Raw genomic sequence first — 20765 nt, forward strand, 5'->3', positions numbered from 1 at the left:
GCAGAATTTTTGAAATGTCACATCAATTGTCTTTTTTATTGAAGTTTGGTTGATTTACAGTATTACATTAGTTTTATATAAACAGCATAATTATTTAGTATTTTTATAGATTGTACTGCATTTAAAATTATTATAAAATAATGCCCATATTTCCTCATGCTGTACAAATATATCCTTGTAGCTTATTTATTTTATACATGGTAGTTTGTACCTCTTAATCCCCTGCCTCTATCTTGCCTCTCCTTCCTTTTGAATTGTCTTTTAAAATTCATTATCATTACTGTAATTAAATGATTCATTCTGTGTTCATATATACATATCACTGCTTTCAATTTTGTATAAAATTATTTCACCTTTTATTTTTCTCATGATTCTTCATCTCTTGTTATCACTTTCAACACTAGGGATGACGGGTAATCTATATAAAACATTTGAAAACTATACTTAAATATGGAAGCAAGCAGCAGAATGTTGAAATAAGCCCATAGTAAAGTCAAATGCCTTGGGTGACATTCAGCAGCCGTCTCTTAGTGGTGGGTGGTTGATCGACTTTGATTCCAGAGTGTAGTTGTGTTTATATTTGTGCTTGCTCGAGAGTTGAAAGTTCTCAAGTAATTTTTAAGCTTCTGTAATTGTGCTACTGGTTTCCAGTCAATGGCCCTTACTAGCTAGCAATTTCAGTAAGAAGTTTATAAATTATTTTTGTCTTGTTGTCAGTAATATGCCCTTGAGATGGTTCTCTTGACCCCTTGCTTGTCTTCCAACTAAATATTTCAGTTTGTATCCAAATTTATAACTTATAGGACACCAACTTCTTTCTCTAGGGCCTCTCTCCCTCTCCATCCTCTTTTTAAAATTTATTTTTTATTGAAGTAATGTTGGTTTATAACATTTCATGGTTCAAGTGTACATTTTATTTCTACTTCTATATACACTATAACATCTCTCCATCAAAAATCTTGTTTCCATCCTCTATTTTTAGCTTCCTCCTCTTCACAGATAAAGGAGTACATTTTTACAACTTGAATTTACTCTTCCTGATGTTTCTTTACATTTACCAGGACATTGTAAAAGTAACATGCCAACAGCTTTACCAGCCTTTTCTTTTTTGATTCTTGTAAGTTGCCTCAAATTACATTTCTGTATACTCAGATTTTGACTTAAGGGGACCTCCTGGATAAGGAGAAATTAGTCTTTTTTAGATTTAACATATCAAACTTTTTTAGTTATGCTATGATTTCCTAATATCAGAAGCTTAAAATAACTTTATTCTTAATTCCTGAATTTTACTTTTGATGGGAAACGCAAGTTACAGAGTGTAAATATATAGGAAAGGGATAAAAGAAATGTTGAGGAAAGGGATAAAAGAAAAATCACATGGTTATTGTTTGCTTATATTGTTTAAGGTAAATTTCTAAGGGATGGTTCTTTTATTTATTGCCTTCAGGGTTTATGTGCTTTGGATTTTCATAGTAATTTCAGTACATTAGTTAAGAAACCCCCCAAAAATTTGGAGCATGGGCTGTTCCAAGGCAGTCTTTCTTCTACAGCAGTATTCATGCATTTGAACTTGGTCTAACACAGAGATTTGTCATTGGCCGTTGCTTGCTGTTCATTAGTATGTCTGAATTTTGCCCTGCTTGTTCGTGTAAACAGGCATTTTGGATCACTTGAGGCTTATAAACCAAGTAAACAATTGTAAGAGTTTGGATGATAACTGAAGTACCGGTGTATGGCAGAATGCTGTCGCCACTAACACAGAATAGACCAGCACACAAATCATGCTCAGAGCTTTCTTCCTCTGACTTTTTTTAGGTTTATGTAGTCACATCTGTGTTGGACACTGACCATGGAGATACATCTTTCTCTCATGAGAAAGATGGAGATGTAGTTCAGTAGTTTATTTCTTAGCACATGCAATAGTGGTGTATGACTTATATTGGGAGTCTGTCTGCGTTCATCACCCAAACTTGTGAAGTAATGTCTGTTTAAAAATTGTTCTATGTATAATAGTCCTTGTTTTTCATTTTTAATCCCTGGAGGGACTTTGGAAAAGCTATGAGAATGAAGCAAGAAGTCCTTGATGCTACACTTGATTCTGTATCTGTTTGTTTTGTGACCTTGTATAAGTTTGTTAGACTCTCATAACCTTGATTTACCTGTTTGTAAAATAGAAATATTACTTGTCATTATTGATGAGAGGATTAAATGAGATTCTACGTGAAAGTTCTTTTCAGTGTAGAAAACCAGGGAGAAATTAAAAGCATTGTCTCTTTGGTTTTCATAGTCATGTTAAAAGCCCTTCTTTCTGTTGTCCATCCTTACCCCACACCCAAATTAAGACCGGACTTGTTACCACAAAGCCTGATGTTTTCATATGCCATCCTGAAAGCATAGGGCAGGTACTGCATGGCACTTAGTCACCTCACTTGGGCTGTGCTGACCCCAACTCCTGCTTCCCTTAGTCTGTAAACCCCCTCTATGCCTTAGGAAGAGATAGATTCACTTCACTACCTCAGAGCAAGTAGAACCAGAATAAACACTTGCCTACATGGGTTCAAACCCCTGTTGTGCCTCTCACTAGCTGCATGGCCTTTGAGAAATTACTCAAGATCTCTGAACCTCAGTTACTTCATATAGAAAGTAAGCATATTACTGCCTTCCCCTTGGAGTGGATTTCTGAAGGTGATAGCTGTGAAAGGCCAGAATGAGTGTTTAGTATGTAGTATACATGCTGTTAATTTATATGTTATATGGAAATGTTGGATCCTTTCTCATGAGTTCTAGACAGAGGATATATGACTAAATAGTTGATGATAATTAAATCAACTTTAAAGGAAGTTTTGGGATTCTTTAATCAGATAATGACCTGTTATATATGATCTTTGACTTTCTTCTTGTTTGTAATGAAACAAATGATTGTTGTTGTTGTTTAGTCTGTTAGTTGTATCTGACTCTTTTGCAATGCCATGGACTGTAGCCCACCAGGCTCCTCTGTCCATGGGATTTCCTAGGCAAGAATACTGGAGTGGGTTGCCATTTCCTTCTCCAGGGGGTCTTTCTGACTCAAGGATTGGAACCTGAGTCTCCTACATTGGCAGGTGAATTCTTTACCACTGATCCACCAGGGAAGCCCAAAACAAGTGATAAACATCTTCATTTCTTTTTACCCTGGACACACACTCTCTCTCATGCACACACACGCACACTTACTTTGCCTGTTTGATCTTTAGCACAGATGGATATTGTTTCACGATGATAGAAGAAGATGACTCTGGGATGCCTGTGGTCACTTCTGGATGTCTAGGACTAGAAGGCTCAGATTTTCAGTGTCGGGTAAGGAAGATACCTTGATTCCACTTTGTAACCTTTTATGGGCAAGATTACAAAAAACCAAGTTGCAAGCAAGATAAAACAGAATTTTTTTGGACTAGCTTGTTTTCAGTATTTTGGACAATAATTAGAAAATTTGCATTGGGTCAGTTCTCCTTTCATTTTGAAATCAAGTAGTCATTTTATTTTTGCTGTTAACTTTTGGCTTAGGGACTCATTAGATCATCTTGCCCAAATTCCGGTTTGGTTAATTGCATTAAGCCAAGCCTTCTTCCTGAGTTTATACTATGCATACTGGTTATGGCAAGTATAATAGTAATTTTGTAGAAGTGCCAAAGTTGCAGTAAGAATATACATGATGATTTGAAAGAAATTACCTAATATAGCATTTCACTGTGTCTGAATAAAATTATTAGAATTTTAAGTCAGTTCTCTAAAGAGTGTTAATTGGCTAGTTTTAGGTGATATGGCTTTGAAATTTGGGGTAAACCTATTAATAGCTGTCAGGTTTCAATTTCAGGACACTCCCATTCCTCATCAGAGAAGATCCATTGAATGCTGCACAGAACGGAATGAATGTAATAAAGATCTACATCCCACGCTTCCTCCGCTGAAAAGCAGAGGTAAGGAGAGGAAGGCTCACGGGCTGGAAAAGCTTTAGGCATAAAGAGATAAACACTAGAATTATTCTCTTTTCCAAATGTATCTATCTGCCTGTACTGTTTTCTCACTCCTGGGCCAGAGGGGCGAGACAAGATGACAATGAAACTGACATTCAGAGATGAATACAGGGAGTTATTGGGAAAATAGCCACATGTGACTTCACTCTTAAGATTTACTTCTTTACCCTGTTCTTACTTCCCTCAGAAAACTAGTGACTAGAGCTTGGAGTGGGTTTCAAGAGGAAAGAGGAGGGACAAAGTGTCTTTTGTTTACCCCTAAATGTTATTCAGAAGTTGTGCCTCATTCAAATGCTATTTGGCTACATTTGTTTTAAAAATAAGGACCTTATAAAGCTGCAGTCCCCAACCTTTTTGACACCGGGGTCTGGTGTTTTGGAAGATAATTTTTTTGCAGACTGCACGGGGAGGTGGTTTCAGGATAATTCAAGTGCATTACATTTATTTTGCATTTTACTTCTATTATTATTATATCAGCTCCACCTTAGATCATCAGACATTAGATTCCGGAGGCTGGGGACCCTTTTATAAAGGGTTAATTCAGATTATTTGCTTCATGGAATTTCCTTTTACTTATGCTAGAGTAACTACCTTTTAGTCAATTCATATATATTGATAAAATAGAGAAAATATCTAGAAAGTTTAGTTTTGAGACGTATACATTTAGTGTTGCTCATTAAAAAAAAGATACACTGCATTCCCAATGACTCTTGGTTAAAAACAGCTCCCATGTTTCCTTTTTTCTTGGTCTCACCACAAAATAAATGATTTGTAATTGTCATAGAGTCCTAAGTCTTAAAAAGGTAGCTTAAGATGATTTATCATCGTTGTTTTTTATTTCTTAGAAGAATATCTTCCCAACAAAATACAATGACCTTATTGGGTTCTGATGATATTTTATAACATTTGTTCCTATAGCCTAGCTCTGTAAGATTGATTCATAATAATGCACATCTAAAAGTCACAGGCAGTTTTTTTTTTAAATTTTGCCGGTCAGCATGCTAGGTGTTAGGGATTCATAAATGGATGAAGAAAATTCTCGCTTTCAAGACTAGCACACTAGATTGTGAGAGAGAAACGTGGAAATAATTATACTCAGAAAAATCTCAGAAGACACAAAAGAGTGGCTCATTTTGGAGTAGGAGGATGTCAAAAGAGCTGCATAGATGTGATATTTGAGCAAATTTTAAGGATGAACAGAAGTTTGCCAAGTGGGCAAGGCAGAAATAAACAATTTAAAAATGAAAATGGCTAACATAAGCCAAGAATAATGCTAGTAACTATGACATTAATTCAACCATTTGAGCTTCACAACAATCCTGTAGGATATTTAGGACTATTAGTCCCCATTTAAATATGAGGCTCTTGTAGATGTTAACTAACTTTCCCAAGGTTGCACAGCCCGTGAATAGCAATGACTCTTAAACAGAGGCAATGTAATGTTTGTAATATTTGAGAAAGATTTGCAAACTGCAGTCATGTGAAACAGCATAGCTGGTTGGGAAAAGTCTCCTAATTCAGTTGTTTGACGCCTCGCTGTTCAAAGTGGGCCAGTGTGGATCAGCAGCACCAGCATCACTTGAAACTCGTTAGAAATGCAGAGGCTCAGGCTTCACTCCAGACTACTAAACCTGCATTTTTAATGAGATTTCCCAAGTGATTTATATGCACATTAAAATTTAGGCAACACATTTGGTAGAAAAAGACCTATGTGCGGATATGGCTAGCGCCACTGTGTCTCAATGTGTGTATCTGACAACACCTTGTTCAAAGAGAAGTCCACTGATTTCAAACTGCTATAAAATTCTAGATGTTTATTTTGTTTTGTGGTTATTTCTTTATGAATCAGTTGCAAAAAGTAGGTGATCTATAGACAACATTTTGAATAGCACTGATACAGGAGTTGATGTGTTGGGCTTGGGGCCGGAAGGTGGGTAAAATGTGCAAGAAATGAAGATAGATGTGCTAGAATCGCTTCCCTCAAGGAGAGAATCCTAACAGTAGGAATTAGGAAAACTGACTTAAATGCTGAAAGGGCTGCAGTTCTCATACTGTCCTGTAGGTGGAGCCAGATTCCAGTTAGGACCTGGCAGGCAGCGGAGGGTTCTCGGAGGAGGCTGAGCGTTCTAGAGAGCTCAGTGAAAAGGTTTTGGAAGGAAGAGCAGTAGTGCTGGGAAGGCAAGTCCTTTGTCCAGGAAAGCGGATGCTGATGTGGCTGGTGGATTATGTGAGAAATATACAAGGTGATAGATTTGAAGGTGCGGAGTTTAGTGGCTTTAAAGGTACTGTTTTGAACTCCGAAGATCCTAGGTAGTGCCTAGGTGAGGTCTGTATAGATTCCACCTCACCGTTTTTGGTGCAGTCATTTTGCGGTCTAAAAGTCCCTGAAGACTATGGTCTGAGAGCGCTGGTCATGTTTACATAAATATACCATTGAGCTGCTGTTTTTTTGCCTCTGCCATATATACATGGGCAGCATTTTTACAGGAAGTGTACCGTATATGTTTACTGAATTCAGTAGTGCCTTGGTCAGAAACATTTGCATTGCAGCCTGATGTATATATGTCTACATATAGTTGTATTGGAGACATGTGTATGTATGTTTTGGTATAAAACCCGAAATAAAGAACAGGGGTATTAAAGAGACATGGAACCATCTTATTTTGATATTTTAAATTTTAGCTGCTGTTGTAATACTTAGGGCCAACCCTAACTTTTGTGGAGCTGGGGCAATAGTATAAATGGAAAAGCACATACCATTTACTTAATTATTTAAAACTCGTAATCCAATGTAGCAGACTGGCAAATAAAATACTTTCTGTTAACTGAATTTAACAAGTATGTTTTTATAATGGTGAAGAACACCAACTTTGTGTTTAGAATGCTTGAACTACTTAGACTGATTCACTGCAGTGTGGGAGGGGGAGTGATGGGGAGCCCTGCCCTGGGGGGAGCCCTGCCCTGGGAGGAGCCGCTCACGCATGCAGCTGGAGACCGGTGTGTGTCTGTGGTGGTGATACTGTTGGTTCAGAATGCTTGAAGCACTTACCTGGGTCCACACCACTCTGGCAGCCCCCACAGACATTTCTTCAACTGGAGCCAGTGTTGTGACTAGACTGGCCCATGTGGTTCTTATTATATAAAATTCACCTCAGCAACCACTGTCAGAGAAATCTGAGAGAAAAGATGTATTATTTGCAGAAACTAGAGGCTGTACAGCGTACTTGAGGGCCACCCAGCAGGGTCACAAGCATGTGGGGTGGGGACCTGGGCTTCTGCTTTTATTGGGGTCAAAAGTAGGGTGCCTAGGATTTCATAGATTCACCCTTTATTGGCAAATTGATTAATTAATTTAAATGACTGAGTTATAATTGACATAAAATGTTATATTAGTTTCAGGTGTACAACATGACTCAATATTTGTATGTATTGCAAAATCATTACCACAATAAGTCTAGCTAACATTTGTCACCCTACACGGTTAGAAAAATACTGGCAAATTTAAAACATAAGAGTGGGGATGAGGGTATGGGGAAGGAAAAGTGGAGTTATCAAGGTGGTCAGTTATCCAGGGAACTTTGTGGGCAGGGTTACCTGCTTTCTTACTAGTTGTTTTACTAGTAGTTGCATCATGCAGCTGGTAATATGTTTATTTGAGATGTTTTGAAATGGATGCCTCAATAATCAGAAGCTTAATGTTGGGCAAACACCTGGCCCTCTGGTTTATGCTCTGCCCACATGTCTTGCCCCAGCCAACCTCCGCCACCTCTTTGTCAAAGGTTAGGGTAAGTACACCAGTTCTTCAGTGCCCCTTCAAGGAGACAAGGGGTTGTACAGTCCCCAGACACAGGCCTGGGGCCGTTTAGGTAGAATTTCAGACTTTGGGGCAATGGCCAGTGTTTTAAATGGAGAGTGGGATGGGACAAATTTGGGATGGACACTTCACTGGGGTTTTGCAAACCCACTGCTTATTGGGAAGAGGTACAGTTGAAGGGAGCCAGAGCTCAGAGCCTAGGCCAGTTTTGTGGGTGAAGGCAGTGGAAATTATCATCATAACCATGATAATCACATTTGCTAATATGAATGGAGTGCTTACCTGCCATGGCCCTTTTCTAAGTTGTTGTTGTTGTTGAGTCACCCAGTCATGTCTGACTCTTTGCAGACTCCATTGGACTGTGGCAAGCCAGGCCTCCCTGTCCCTTACCATCTCCTAAAGTTCACCCAAGTTCCTGTCCATTGCGTCAGTGATACCATCTAGCCATCTTATCCTCTGATGCCCTCTCTTCCTTCTGCACTGTTTTTTCCAGCATCAGGGACTTTTCCAATGAGTAGACTGTTCACATCAGATGACCAAAATACTGGAGTTTCAGCTTCAGCATCAGTCCTTCCAAAGAGTATTCCGGGTTGATTTTCCATAAGATTGACTGGTTTGATCTCCTTGCTGTCCAAGTACTTTTCTGATTACTTTACATATACTAACTAATTTAATCCTTAGAACAGCTCAGTGGGGAAGGCACTATTATCATCACCCCCATTTCGCAGACATGCAGCTGAGGAACAGTGAGGTCAAGTACCGTGTGAAGGTTACAGAGCTAGAGTGAGTACTGGAGATGGGAAGTGGGCCTTGGACCACATCACCCTGAATCTTCTATAAAAAAGAAAAGGAGAACAAAACCCTGAATGACATTGTCGAAAAAAAAGCTTTTATGTATATAAGAGCTGGAAAGCTCTAAGTAAGTAGTGGTTGGTTAGCCATATCACGAAATAATCAATAAACTTCAAAGCCTTCTGTTTATTATGTTTGCTTTGCACAGTTAGCATTTTCTTTATTCTAGAATAGGCTTCCCTTGTGGCTCAGCAGGTAAAGAATCTGCCTGCAGTGTCGGAGACTGGGTTCTATCCTTGGGTTAGGAAGATCCCCTGGAGAAGGAAAAGGCTACCCACTCCAGTATTCTGGCCTGGAGAATTCCATGGACTGTATAGGACTGTATAGCAACTTTCACTCGCTTCCTTATAGAATATAGAGTTAGAGGGTTGCTCCCCCTGTTTCTTGCACACACCCTCTCTCTTCCTTCCTCCTTCTCTTCTTCCCTATAATTTATCATTTATTGAATCCCATGTACATGTACTGGGCTTTCCTGGTGCCTCAGTGGTTAAAAATCTACCTGCAATGCAGAAGATGCATGCTGGAGACATAGGTTTGATCCTTAGGTGGGGAGGATACCCTGGGGAAGGAAATGGCAACTGATTCTAGTATTCTTGCCTGGAGATTCCATGAATAGAGGATCCTGGCTGGCTACAGTTCATGGGGTAACAAAGAGTCAGATATGACTGAAGCAACTTAGCATGCATGCATGCGTGCACCGCTACACTTAGTACTTCTCTGATCTATAATAAATCCTCACCTAAGCGTCTTTAATTATAAATACCTACAAGTAAGTTTGCTGATTAAAAAATAAGCAAGAAAACCTTTTCTATCTATCCAGTTTTTTCACCCCCCCCAACTTGGATGCATTTGTTTAGTAGGATATTAGAGATACAAAATCGCATCCAATAAATATTTATCACTGTATATTTAGAACCTTGAAATTTTATTTGTCATCTTCTATTTCAAAAAAAGATGATGAAGGGAGGCCAGAAAGCAGCAGAAATTCTTCTATGAATATTAGTTTTCCTTTGCTTATTTTATTTCAGCTCCAGCGACACAAATACCCTAGGATGATATTCTTTCTCCTGAAGGAAGAATTACAAAAAGTAATCAGATCAAATGCAGCACCTTCATCATAAATGATGAAGTTTGATTCAGGAATCCCAGTAACACTGCAGTTGGTGCTAAGAGGAGGGGGAGATGTCTGTTTTGATGGACAGGCTTGTAGGGAGAAGTCATGGTGTCTGGCTTCCTGCCTGCAGAATTAGTGATAAAGGGGCACTGGAAGAATGATGTATGCCTACAGTCTCAGCATCACATGGTTTGACCAAGATATTGTGAGTAAAATGTTCTCTTGAAATGATGTTTAGGCAGGAGAATTTGGTGAGGTTTTTTTCTCCTCTCAAGTTACTTATTACTTATTTTTGTTAAAATTTTTTTTTTCAAATGAGCACTTAAAGGAGTGGAAGACTGGTGTTAAAATGAACACAGGCTTTCCTTTATTAAATGGGATCCTCTAATTTGGGTTTTACAAAACCAAAGTTCATATAATTTTTTGGAATAGGTGTGGGTTTTTGTGTGTTTAAATATGGGAATTATGTATACTGAATGTATACTTCATAGAAAATGTGTCAGAAACACCTTTTTGTTTATTTTGAAATAGGGTAACTTCCAGTGTAGGTTAAGTAACATAATACAGGATTTCCTAAGCTCAACTTTACCTTCTGATTTCTTAATCAACTAAAAAACTATTTTGAGCAGTTTACAGATTTGTTTTAACATGCTGTTACTTAGCTTTGGTATTATCAATTATAAATTAAACTCAATAGAGTAACAGGTATTTAGCCAGTGAAACAACTCCCTTAATCTCCACAATACACATAGGTTGAATATATGATAGAATGCAAAGTTGAGTTGCAGAATTCTCCTTCTGACACATGTATTATACTTGCGGTAATATAAACCAGTATGTGAGCCTGAGCTGAATACCTTGACAAGGAGTAGCTTCAACATTTCTTGAAATGTGCGGCTTTTAACTTTTCTGGAAATTCTGGTTTACTTTGTATTGGGGACATATGGAAGGAATTTAGAAATCATTAGTCTTTTTTAATCTGAATATAAAAATTCTTAATTTCCTTTGTTACCAGGAAATAAAATTCTAAACTTTTTCTGCAGGGAATTAATTAGAATATTATGTCTTTGTTCTTATAGTGAATTTATTTCTAGATGTTACCATAAGATGACATACCAATATATGAGGAAAGTAGATTACTTTACAGTATTATCTGTTGACTAAAATCCTCTGACAAGACTATGCTTTACAGACACTTTTTGCTCTAGTAATAGAAAGATGTCTCCAATTTATCTGTGATTATAACATTGAGAACACACATAAAGATGTCTTCCAACATGTGTTTCCAAGATTCTTTCTAGCTATTTAGTTTTTTATTTCTTATTGCAATTATGAGCCATATTCTAGCCTTATGAAAACAGTCCTGGCATTTTAAGTAGCTGCAAACCAGTTAAGTATCAGATAGGAGACAAGTAGTGACAATACTATTTTGTTAGAAAACCACTGGTGATTCTTCTTTGCCTCTCAGAGTGAACCAGACTTCCCTGGAGAGTTCTCCGATCTACTTCCCTGAGCAGTTGGAATGACAGCCCAGTAGAAACCTGCTGCCCTGGAGAGAATCAGGGGCTCTGTTCTTTTCCTGATGTGTATCTGGTAGTGTTCGCCTTTGGAGACTCAACAGTGACTTGAGTGTTTACATTGTTAATGCTCTGAGCACAGGTAGTGGCAGATTAAAACATGACTGGCGTCATCACCAGAAACAAAAGGTTTATTGATAAGGCAATAAATTCATGACAGAAGACCAGGAGGCAGTTGTTGAGGCTATAGGGGCTAGGGTTTCTGGGACAAAGAAAAGGAAAGTGGGAAGGTAATGCTCTCCTTTTTTAAAGCAGTGCTTGATGATAAGGAAAAATCCCTTAGATGCTTTCTGGTCTCATGGCTGTCATCAATCAGAAATCTGTTAAGATGAGTAATAAATATACTGTCCTTATGGTTCAGAGTATTCTGCATTTACGTGGAAAAGTGAAAGTCGCTGAGGCTTTCTATATTTTTATACTCAAAATATGTTGAGCAGTGGAAAAATAACTTCAGAAAGAATGAAGGAATGGAGCCAAAGCAAAAATAACACCCAGTTGTGGATGTGACTGGTGATAGCAGCAAGGTCCAATGCTGTAAAGAGCAATATTGCATAGGAACCTGGAAGGTTAGGTTCATGAAGAATTGATGCATTTGAACTGTGGTGTTGGAGAAGACCCTTGAGAGTCCCTTGGACTGCAAGGAGATCCAACCAGTCCATCCTAAAGGGGATTAATCCTGGGTGTTCATTGGAAGGACTGATGTTGAAGCTGAAACTCCAGTACTTTGGCCACCTTATGAGAAGAGCTGACTCACTTGAAAAGACCCTGATGCTGGGAGGGATTGAGGGCAGGAGGAGAAGGGGATGACAGAGGATGAGATGGTTGGATGGCATCACCGACTTGATGGACATGGGTTTGGATAGACTCTGGGAGTTGGTGATGGACAGGGAGGCCTGGCGTGCTGCGGTTCATGGGGTTGCAATGAGTCGGACACGACTAAGCAACTGAACTGAACTGAATATGTTGTGCTTATGTAGTTAGTTCTGCTAGTTCTGATAGAGTATCTAGGGATCTGTATGCTTTTCTGCAGAATCAGGCCTTTTGCGTTCTTGTCCTTAACACTGGGAATAGATTTGAAGTTGTTTCCAGTGCCATTGTTTGCTCCATGCCGTTTGTGCACCTGCAGTGTCAGGTGCTCTCTCGCTGGAATGGGAACTCTCTAAAGGGCGGGTTGGAGTCCTTTATCCTTACCGGTTTTCTCTAAGACCGAAATTACTTCAAGATAACTAAGATATATGTTCACATTGGTAAAAAAAAAAAAAAAGAAAAAGAAACTGTTACAATTTTTTTAAAAGGATATTTTGACAATGTATTTGACAAACTTAAAATATATATCCTTCAATCTAATAATTGTACTTTTTAGAATCAAGATTAGGAAAATAATCATTGACATGTGCAATGATGTATGTATAAGAATGTTCATCACAGAATTTTATGTATCACAGCAAAGATGTATTATAACAAAATCTTCCCAATCTTCTAGATATACATCATCAGAAGACTGACTTTCTAATTAGGATGTGTCTGTATGTATACCATGTAGTCTTTGAAACTCATGTTGCAGAAAAGATTTTATTGTTTTAGAAAATTTCTACAGATTATAAGTGAAAACAATCTAGTTACAAGGTAATTATGATTTCCCCCCAGTTTTTTATGTGATGAAATACACAGAACAGAAAGATTTCCATCTTAATCACTTAGGTATACAGTCCATTGATGTTAAATATGTTTATAATGTTGTGCAACCATCACCACCATCCATTTATATAGCTCTGTTTATCTTGTAGAACCAAAACTCTTACCCATTAAGCTTTAGTTTTCCCCAGCTCCCTTCCCTTCTAACCCTTGACAGCCACCATTCTTCTTTTTGTCATTATGATTTTGACTTCTCTAAGTACCTCATATAAGTAGAGTGTTCATCTTTTTGTGACTGACTTATTTCACTTAGCCTAATGTCCTCTAGGTTCATTCATGTTGCTAGCATCTGTCAGGAACACCTTCCTTTTTAAGACTAAACTACATCTTATGTAATATATCACATTTTGCTTATCCATTCGTGTGTCAGTGGACACAGTTTACTTCCATGTTTTAGCTGTTGAGAATAATACAACTGTGGGTTTATAATGCTTCTTTGTGAACTATTTTGCTCATGAAAATTTTTTGTTTGTTGAAATGAGACTGGAAAGACATATAGTAAAATGTTAGTAGTAGTGAGGTGTAAGTAGTGAGGTGATGGCAGTTTTGTTTATTTCAGTTAATTCGTGCTGTTCAATTTTTCTTCAGGGAATGTATAATGCTTTTGAATGAAAAAGAAAGTTACAATGAGTGGGATGAGGTCCCCCGCCAGAGTGTTCAGGTAGCTGTACAATGAAAAGTGCACAGCACGGTTAGAAAGCATCTTGTTTGTAGGTAACCAAAGTCATAGATTACAATGCATGATACCTTTTAAAGTTAAGAAACAGTATTGATTCTCCCAAGGATGTGTTGTGCCCTTAATCAGAGTGGTGCTCATTCTGTTACTATGGAAGTACATCTGGCTTTTAGTCAGTTTTCTCAGAAAAAAAAGTATGTTCCAGAGACTACTGCATATAAAATCACCTGGGATGGTTGTAAAAAAAAAATATATATTTTGAATAAAAGTCTCTGGTGTTGAAGTCAGTAAATCAGCATTTGTATAAAAGCTCTCCCAGTCATTCTTATTTTTAGGAATTTTGAAAAATCATACTATAAGTAGATCTTATTTGTGAGGAACTGGAGTTAAAACAGCATGAATACTATTTAATAATTTGTTCTTTGAAAAGATCATACCATAATTCTTTGAGTAGACATATCCATTCTTTTAAAAACCGATGCCATTTATGAAAAAATTAGTTATGTATTTTTGAAGGTCATCTTTGTTTAAAGTATTGCACATCCATGTATTCTATTTATTTGCCAATATTGAGGAATTGTGTTCCTTTGTATCCATCATAGGATTGCTTTGCTTTTTATGTACAATGAATATAGGTTCATTTTTTGTCCAAATTTATGATGTAGAGTGCCCCAGAAACCACATGAGAAAAGCCTGGAAACCCATCAACTGGATCTGAAATAAAGATGAACTACCTGCTTATATTTTAAGGGTATTGGTCCATTTACATTTATTTGTATTCTGTGCTTTTATCCTGTGTCAAACCTATTCCTTCCAAAGAGGAAGAAATGCATACTCTTGAAGTGAGTGTCTAGATGAACAGTGATTCATGTTACTCAAGCTTATTTACTCAAATTTTGAGAGTATATATTTATTTCTTATCAATAAGCAGATTAAAGGAACCTCACATTGCTCACATCTTACACATGGAGGTTAGCAAGCACTTTGAGGAAAGACTTGCTTCCTAATTTTTAAGTAAAAATAATCTTGTATTATGTCTCTCTTTGCTTCTGTTTAATTTCAGATTTTGTTGACGGACCTATACACCACAAAGCTTTACTTATATCTGTGACTGTGTGTAGTTTGCTCTTGGTCCTCGTCATTTTATTCTGTTACTTCAGGTAAGTTTCCAACATGTGGATGTAGAATTTTGAGTTTATAAAATCATCCTCATACTGTTCTACCAGTTGATGTTTTTCATCACAGCTTTCCTGGACCTGGTTAGATATTAGATGTCACTGACAATATCAGTTACTATTGATAATCATTTGTCCTAATGAAGTTATTAATAGATAGCTATCTTGTTTCTGCTTCAAATATCAAAACTACCCAGAAAAATTTCATCTCTAGGAAACTTATGGTGGCTAGGAAATTCAGCAACTAGTTGCTACTAACCTTTGATTCAAAGTGAGAAATGACCATGTTGACCTAGAATCACTTTAGTAATTCCTTATTTTGTAAGCTAGCAGTATTCCCTTAGTATTGAAAGATTATAAAAGATAACTTATAGATTAATTATTAAGGTAGACTATGTTCAGTTAGTAGTTTCGATCCATGGGTCAGGAAGATCCCCTGGAGAAGGAAATGGCAACCTATAACCAATATTCTTGCCTGGAGAATCCCATGGACAGAGGAGACTGGCAGGCTACAGTCCATGAGGTTGCAAAGAGTCAGACATGACTTAGCAAGTAAACAACAACACTACAAATTGTTTTCAATCACCTAAGAACTCATTTTCTAGTTTGTGAAATATCAGGGACCTTTAAATTCTTATCATTGCCTTTTTGTAATACTTATTTAGGTTACTATTCTACAAATAAGAGTTGACTCAAATATCATCAATTCTAACTGAAGACATTATTGACAAAAGCTTTTAAAGTTTCAGTTTATCTATACTATTGCTTTATACATTGCCTTTTATGAGAAAGTTAGTGTTTTTTGTAAACAAAAAATCTTCATCTTTAGCTAATTAGGGACCTTGTAAGAAAAGATTTTAGGGCACGGATATTGGAACTATCCTGGAGAAGGAAATGGCAACCCACTCCAGTATGTTTGCCTGGGGAATCCCTTGAACAGAAGAGCTTGGTGGGCTATAGTCCATGGAGTGGCAAAGAGTCAGACACGACTGACCAGCTACTACTACTACTATTGGAACTATATAAAAATGTTAATGGAATATAGGCCACTTGGATATATGCAATTGAAAGAAACAGAGAAGGAAGATTAAAGATGGTTGTGACTGAGTGAAAATATGAAGTTTAGTTTAAAAAATAGGTTATGGCTAATTCATTTCAATGCATGACAAAAACCACTGCAATGATGTAAAGTAATTAGCCTCCAACTAATAAAAATAAATGGAAAAAAAAAAGAATACAGACCCACAAAAAAAAATAGGTTAGAAGACTAATTATAACTTTGTGTTTTGGAAATCATAACTAAGGATAATATATACTCAGAATCTAATCTTGTATTTATGTGCAAAGATGAAACCTGCCGTGGTTCTGCATGTTCTATCCTTGTCATTGCAATCCAGTGTCTAACGTTTTCTTCCTTTGTGCATCTTCAGGTATAAAAGACAAGAAGCCAGACCTCGGTACAGCATTGGGTTAGAACAGGATGAAACTTACATTCCTCCGGGAGAATCCCTGAGAGACTTAATTGAGCAGTCGCAGAGCTCGGGGAGCGGATCAGGCCTCCCTCTGCTGGTATGAGAGGAGCATACCTTGAACGTAAAGGATATGTCGGTAACCACGGGGTGTCATTTTACCGAAACAGATAGGGCCGTGGACAGGGGAAAGCGCTCTGCAGTCAGACATCAGATCTCAGATGCAGGGTTTCCAGATAACATTTTGACATATTGGGGGTGAGGTCATTGTTCTTTAATGTAAGTGTATGGTTACAATCCAGACCTCTGCGTTCTGATAAAGAGCAGATTAGAAAACATTCGACATGGGACCATCTTCCCTCTGTTTTCAGGAAGGATAACATTACAGCACTTTGGCCTGGCTTTTGAAGGCAAAAGTATTACAACCAACTGGGATCTGAGTACTTCTAAAAGGGATGAAGGCTGCCGCTCAGCTGGAGGGTTTATGTTTCAGGGTGAAGCCCTGGCTTTTCCATTCAGAAGAGTTTTAATTTTCTGATGGTCAGCGCTGCCAACTTGGAAGAAAATATATAGTGAATCCAAGGCACTTGCTTTAATGAGAAAAGCATTTGGTTACTTTATGGACCATGTGAAAAGATTGTTGGGACTTGAAATGGAAATAACAGTGAGAAATATTTTCCTTTATAAAGTTTATAAATTCTGAGATTGATTTTCCTAGTCTTTATTGTCTGGTTCTGACTTTGGATGTCTTGTTTACTTGATTCTTTTGGTGACCTTTTATTTAGTACTAAAACTAACTTAAAAATCTCAAGCCAAGAATTTATTTTATAACTCTTTTCCTTAGCATACAAAAAGCTGTATACATTTAACGCATATAACTTGAAGAGTTTGGAAATAAGTAGGTGTCTCAGTCGGTAAAGAATCTGCCTGCAATTCAGGGGACCTGGTTTTGATCCCTGGGTTGGGAAGCTACCCCAGAGAAGAAAATGACAACCCACTCGAGTATTCTTGCCTGGGAAATCTCATGGACAGAGGAGCCTGGCAGGCTACAGTTCATGGGGTCACAAAGAGTTGGACACCACTTAGTGACTAAACCACCATACACCCCTGAAGCCATCATCACAGTCTAGGCCATAAACATATCCATCACCTCCAAAAGTTGCCTCCTGCCCCATTCATTATTATCATTTTATGATAAGAGCCCAGTGTAAGATCTAACCTCTTTGCAAATTTTTTAAGATTATGATACACATGTATTAAATAGAGGTATTAGCTAATGCTACTGTGATAATCTTTTCTCATTATTTAAATATATCAGATCAACATGCTGTATACCTTAAACTTACAAAATGTTATATGCTAAGTGTATGTAAGTAAAAATAAAGTGAGTGTCAACTTTTTGCTTCAAATTAGGGGAAAAAGAATGCAATATTCCGTTATTAATTGTAGGCACTCTGTTGTGTGGTACATCTCTGGGACCTATTCACCTTGCATAACTGAAACTCTCTGTTCAGGTCAGCCACTCAGTCGTGTCCGATTCTTTGTGACCCCATGGACTGTAGCACACCGGGCCTCCCTGTCCTTCACCAGCTCCCATAGTTTACTCAAATTCATGTCCATTGAGTTGGTGATGCCAACCAACTACCTCATCCTCTGTCGTCCCCTTCTCCTCCCGCCTTCAGTCTTTCCCAGCATCAGGGTCTTTTCCAAGGAGTCAGTTCTTCACATCAGGTGGCCAAACTCTACTCTTTAACTAATGCCTCCCCTGGAGGTAATACACCAGACAGAAAACCACTTGTGAAGGATGCTACTTAGGATATAAATCTTTTTTTAATGTAAAGTTCTTATCAAATTGCTTGACTTTTCATTCTTAGAATTTAACTGATATATAGCAAATACCATTTTTATATTTAAAAATATTTTATCACACTTCTTCAAGTACAGATATTAAAATTCCCTTTAGATAGTTACACTCTTAGAATTGGAAACTACTATCTTCCTCCTTCTAGCCCATCTTTCTCATTCCTGTGGAGTTCTGTCTCAAATCTTTGACCTTGCTGCTCTCTCACTTTCTTGCATAACACACTCTAATATCCAGTCATGGTTATGGGTCTTCTTTCTTAGCTTGATAAGCATAGTATCCCTCTCCTCCCACCTCTTCCCCACTGGATTCTTGAGCTCTTGAATCAGCCTTGACTAATTGTTTTGAAAATACAGCATGTTTTAAAAATCCATGTCTTTGCAAATATAATGTCTTTCTGGAGAGTTCCTCAGATTATGCCCCATGTTTTATCTCTGTGACAGATTAGTCTAGACTGAGCCAGTCTGTTTAACTTATGTCATAACAGAAGTTTGCATAATCAATGCAGCAACCAATATAGCTGTTTAAAATAACATTGAAATTGGTTTTAATGTACATGTGTCTTTAGGTGGACTCTCATCTCTTTTGAGGTGGAAACTACATTTTGTCACTTAGCATCCTGGGGTGATTAAAGAGGCTGCTCAATTATTTGTTTTTTTAAAAAAGAAAATCTGCAACTCCCAACTTTTGGTATCTGTGAAAATACTATCTTATGTCTATAATCTGGGTACCAAACAGTGTTTGGCTATTAACTATAATGATTAAGAGCAGCCAGCTTGCCAGAGGTCCAGCCCTGGCCAGATTCTGGCCTTTAAAGGATGATCTCATTTAATCCTTCTAGCCACTGTGAGGTGGTGTAGAAATGTATCCTGTATCACACATCAGGGGCCCAAGCCCACTGGATCAACCAGCTGGTCCGTGGAGAAGCCAGGAGTAAAACCCGGGTGATCTACCTCTAGAATCTGTGCTCCCAATGCTTGTGAACCAAATGTTAAGTAAAATTAAGACCTGCATTTGATAACAACAGGATGGGAAGAAGGATCCTATCACTCACTTGAGCGAAGGGAAAGCCTTGGTATTACAGAATTAAGATCCTGCTTTAAGATTTGTTTTTTAAGATAAACAATACAGAAATGTTCAGTAGTGTCTCTTTGTATTATATGAGTGAATGTCTCACCTTAATTCCACATTGTCATTTATTTCATTAACAAAGAGGGCAAGTTCATGTCTTGTGTATAAATACATACTTGGGACTAATATTTACTAAGTGGCTTTGAATATAAATCCTCTAAGGGAGGAATATCATAGAGTGGTTGTAAGAATTTTCCCTGCTCTCTTTCTCTCTCTATATATAGCATATGCTATATATATATATATATATACACACACACACATATGTATATACATATAAATATGCCTGGCATACTGAATACCTGCATACTATGCCTTCAATCAATAGTAACATTATTTATTTATACCCTATTTATCTGACCTTGTAAAGGAACAAAAGGTGAAGTAAACTAACTGAACACTAAACCTCTCAGCTGAGGAATCTTCTGTGAAAAATCTGTCCAGTATGCAACATTAACATGGTCTTATTAAGCAGATATGTTAAACGGTGTATGTGTGTGTAGAAGTGAGTATTTTGTTAATTCGGGACATATAGAGAGCACAGAGCATTACTTACAGCTCCATGGTTTCTAGGGTCCACATGGGCTTAATTTACCATTGGACACTATCAGATAACTGACCACTAGATAGAAAGACATTTCTAAAATAGTGATAACCCTTATAATCCTTACACAGTGAGTTGTCCCCACTTTACATGAAATAATTCTTCTCTGTTTTGAGTCACAATTATAATGATTGTATTGAGTTTGTATAATCTAACTTTCAAGCCTGCTATCTAAAGATGTCATATAGAAGAAAAGTTTGGGTACCCAAAGACCTGGAACATTAACTAGATCAAATAAAAATGCAAATAAATGACATAGTTAAAACACTTTTCAAAATATATTTTTGGACTACAAAAAATATATTTTGTAGATGTTATAATAAATCTCAAAATAGAAGTATATTTTAAATTTCTGAATATAGTGAGACTTTTTATTTTGAGATAAGTTGCTTCTGTTCTTGTGAGCGTTGCCAATTTCATCTGTACTCTTATCAAATTCATTATATATGTCATCATTAGAAAAAAAGTGGATTTAAAACTGTTTCTATTAGGAAATGTTCTGTGGATTTATATAAGCAATGCTTTGTAACAACAGTAAATTAATAATACTTCTTTAATCATTGTAGGAAGTCTCCTCTCAGGTCAGCAGTTTAACTACTTATGGGTCTGGCTCTCAGCTGCGCAGTACTCTTGATGCTCTGCTCCCTCACTGGGGAAGCGAAATGGACTGACTGTCTCCTACCGGGCCTTTCCGGCTCCTAAAGGGAGGAAGGCTGGTCTACATGTACGCTTGATGCCTCATTTCCTTCAGGCTGAGTGGCTTAACGCATGTCAGCAATGCTTT

At 37.5% G+C, this 20765-nt stretch overlaps 1 protein-coding gene across 8 annotated transcripts in view; it reads left to right on the forward strand.

Moving 5' to 3' along the window:
* Window positions 1-20765, forward strand: part of BMPR1B (bone morphogenetic protein receptor type 1B) — a 433856-nt gene that overhangs the window by 390723 nt on the left and 22368 nt on the right. For 4 of the 8 annotated variants that reach the window (XM_070452165.1, XM_070452164.1, XM_020893950.2 and 1 more), the window contains 4 exons: window positions 3239-3336; window positions 3854-3956; window positions 14805-14901; window positions 16347-16485. In XM_070452165.1, the coding sequence (XP_070308266.1) occupies window positions 3239-3336; window positions 3854-3956; window positions 14805-14901; window positions 16347-16485 (437 nt within the window). Of the gene's footprint in view, window positions 1-3233; window positions 3337-3853; window positions 3957-14804; window positions 14902-16346; window positions 16486-20765 lie in introns of all 8 variants that reach the window. The other 4 variants (XM_070452163.1, XM_070452162.1, XM_020893946.2 and 1 more) reach the window with 1 other exon arrangement.

This window comes from Odocoileus virginianus, chromosome 21 (genome assembly GCF_023699985.2).
Source record: "Odocoileus virginianus isolate 20LAN1187 ecotype Illinois chromosome 21, Ovbor_1.2, whole genome shotgun sequence".
NCBI lineage: Eukaryota > Metazoa > Chordata > Mammalia > Artiodactyla > Cervidae > Odocoileus > Odocoileus virginianus.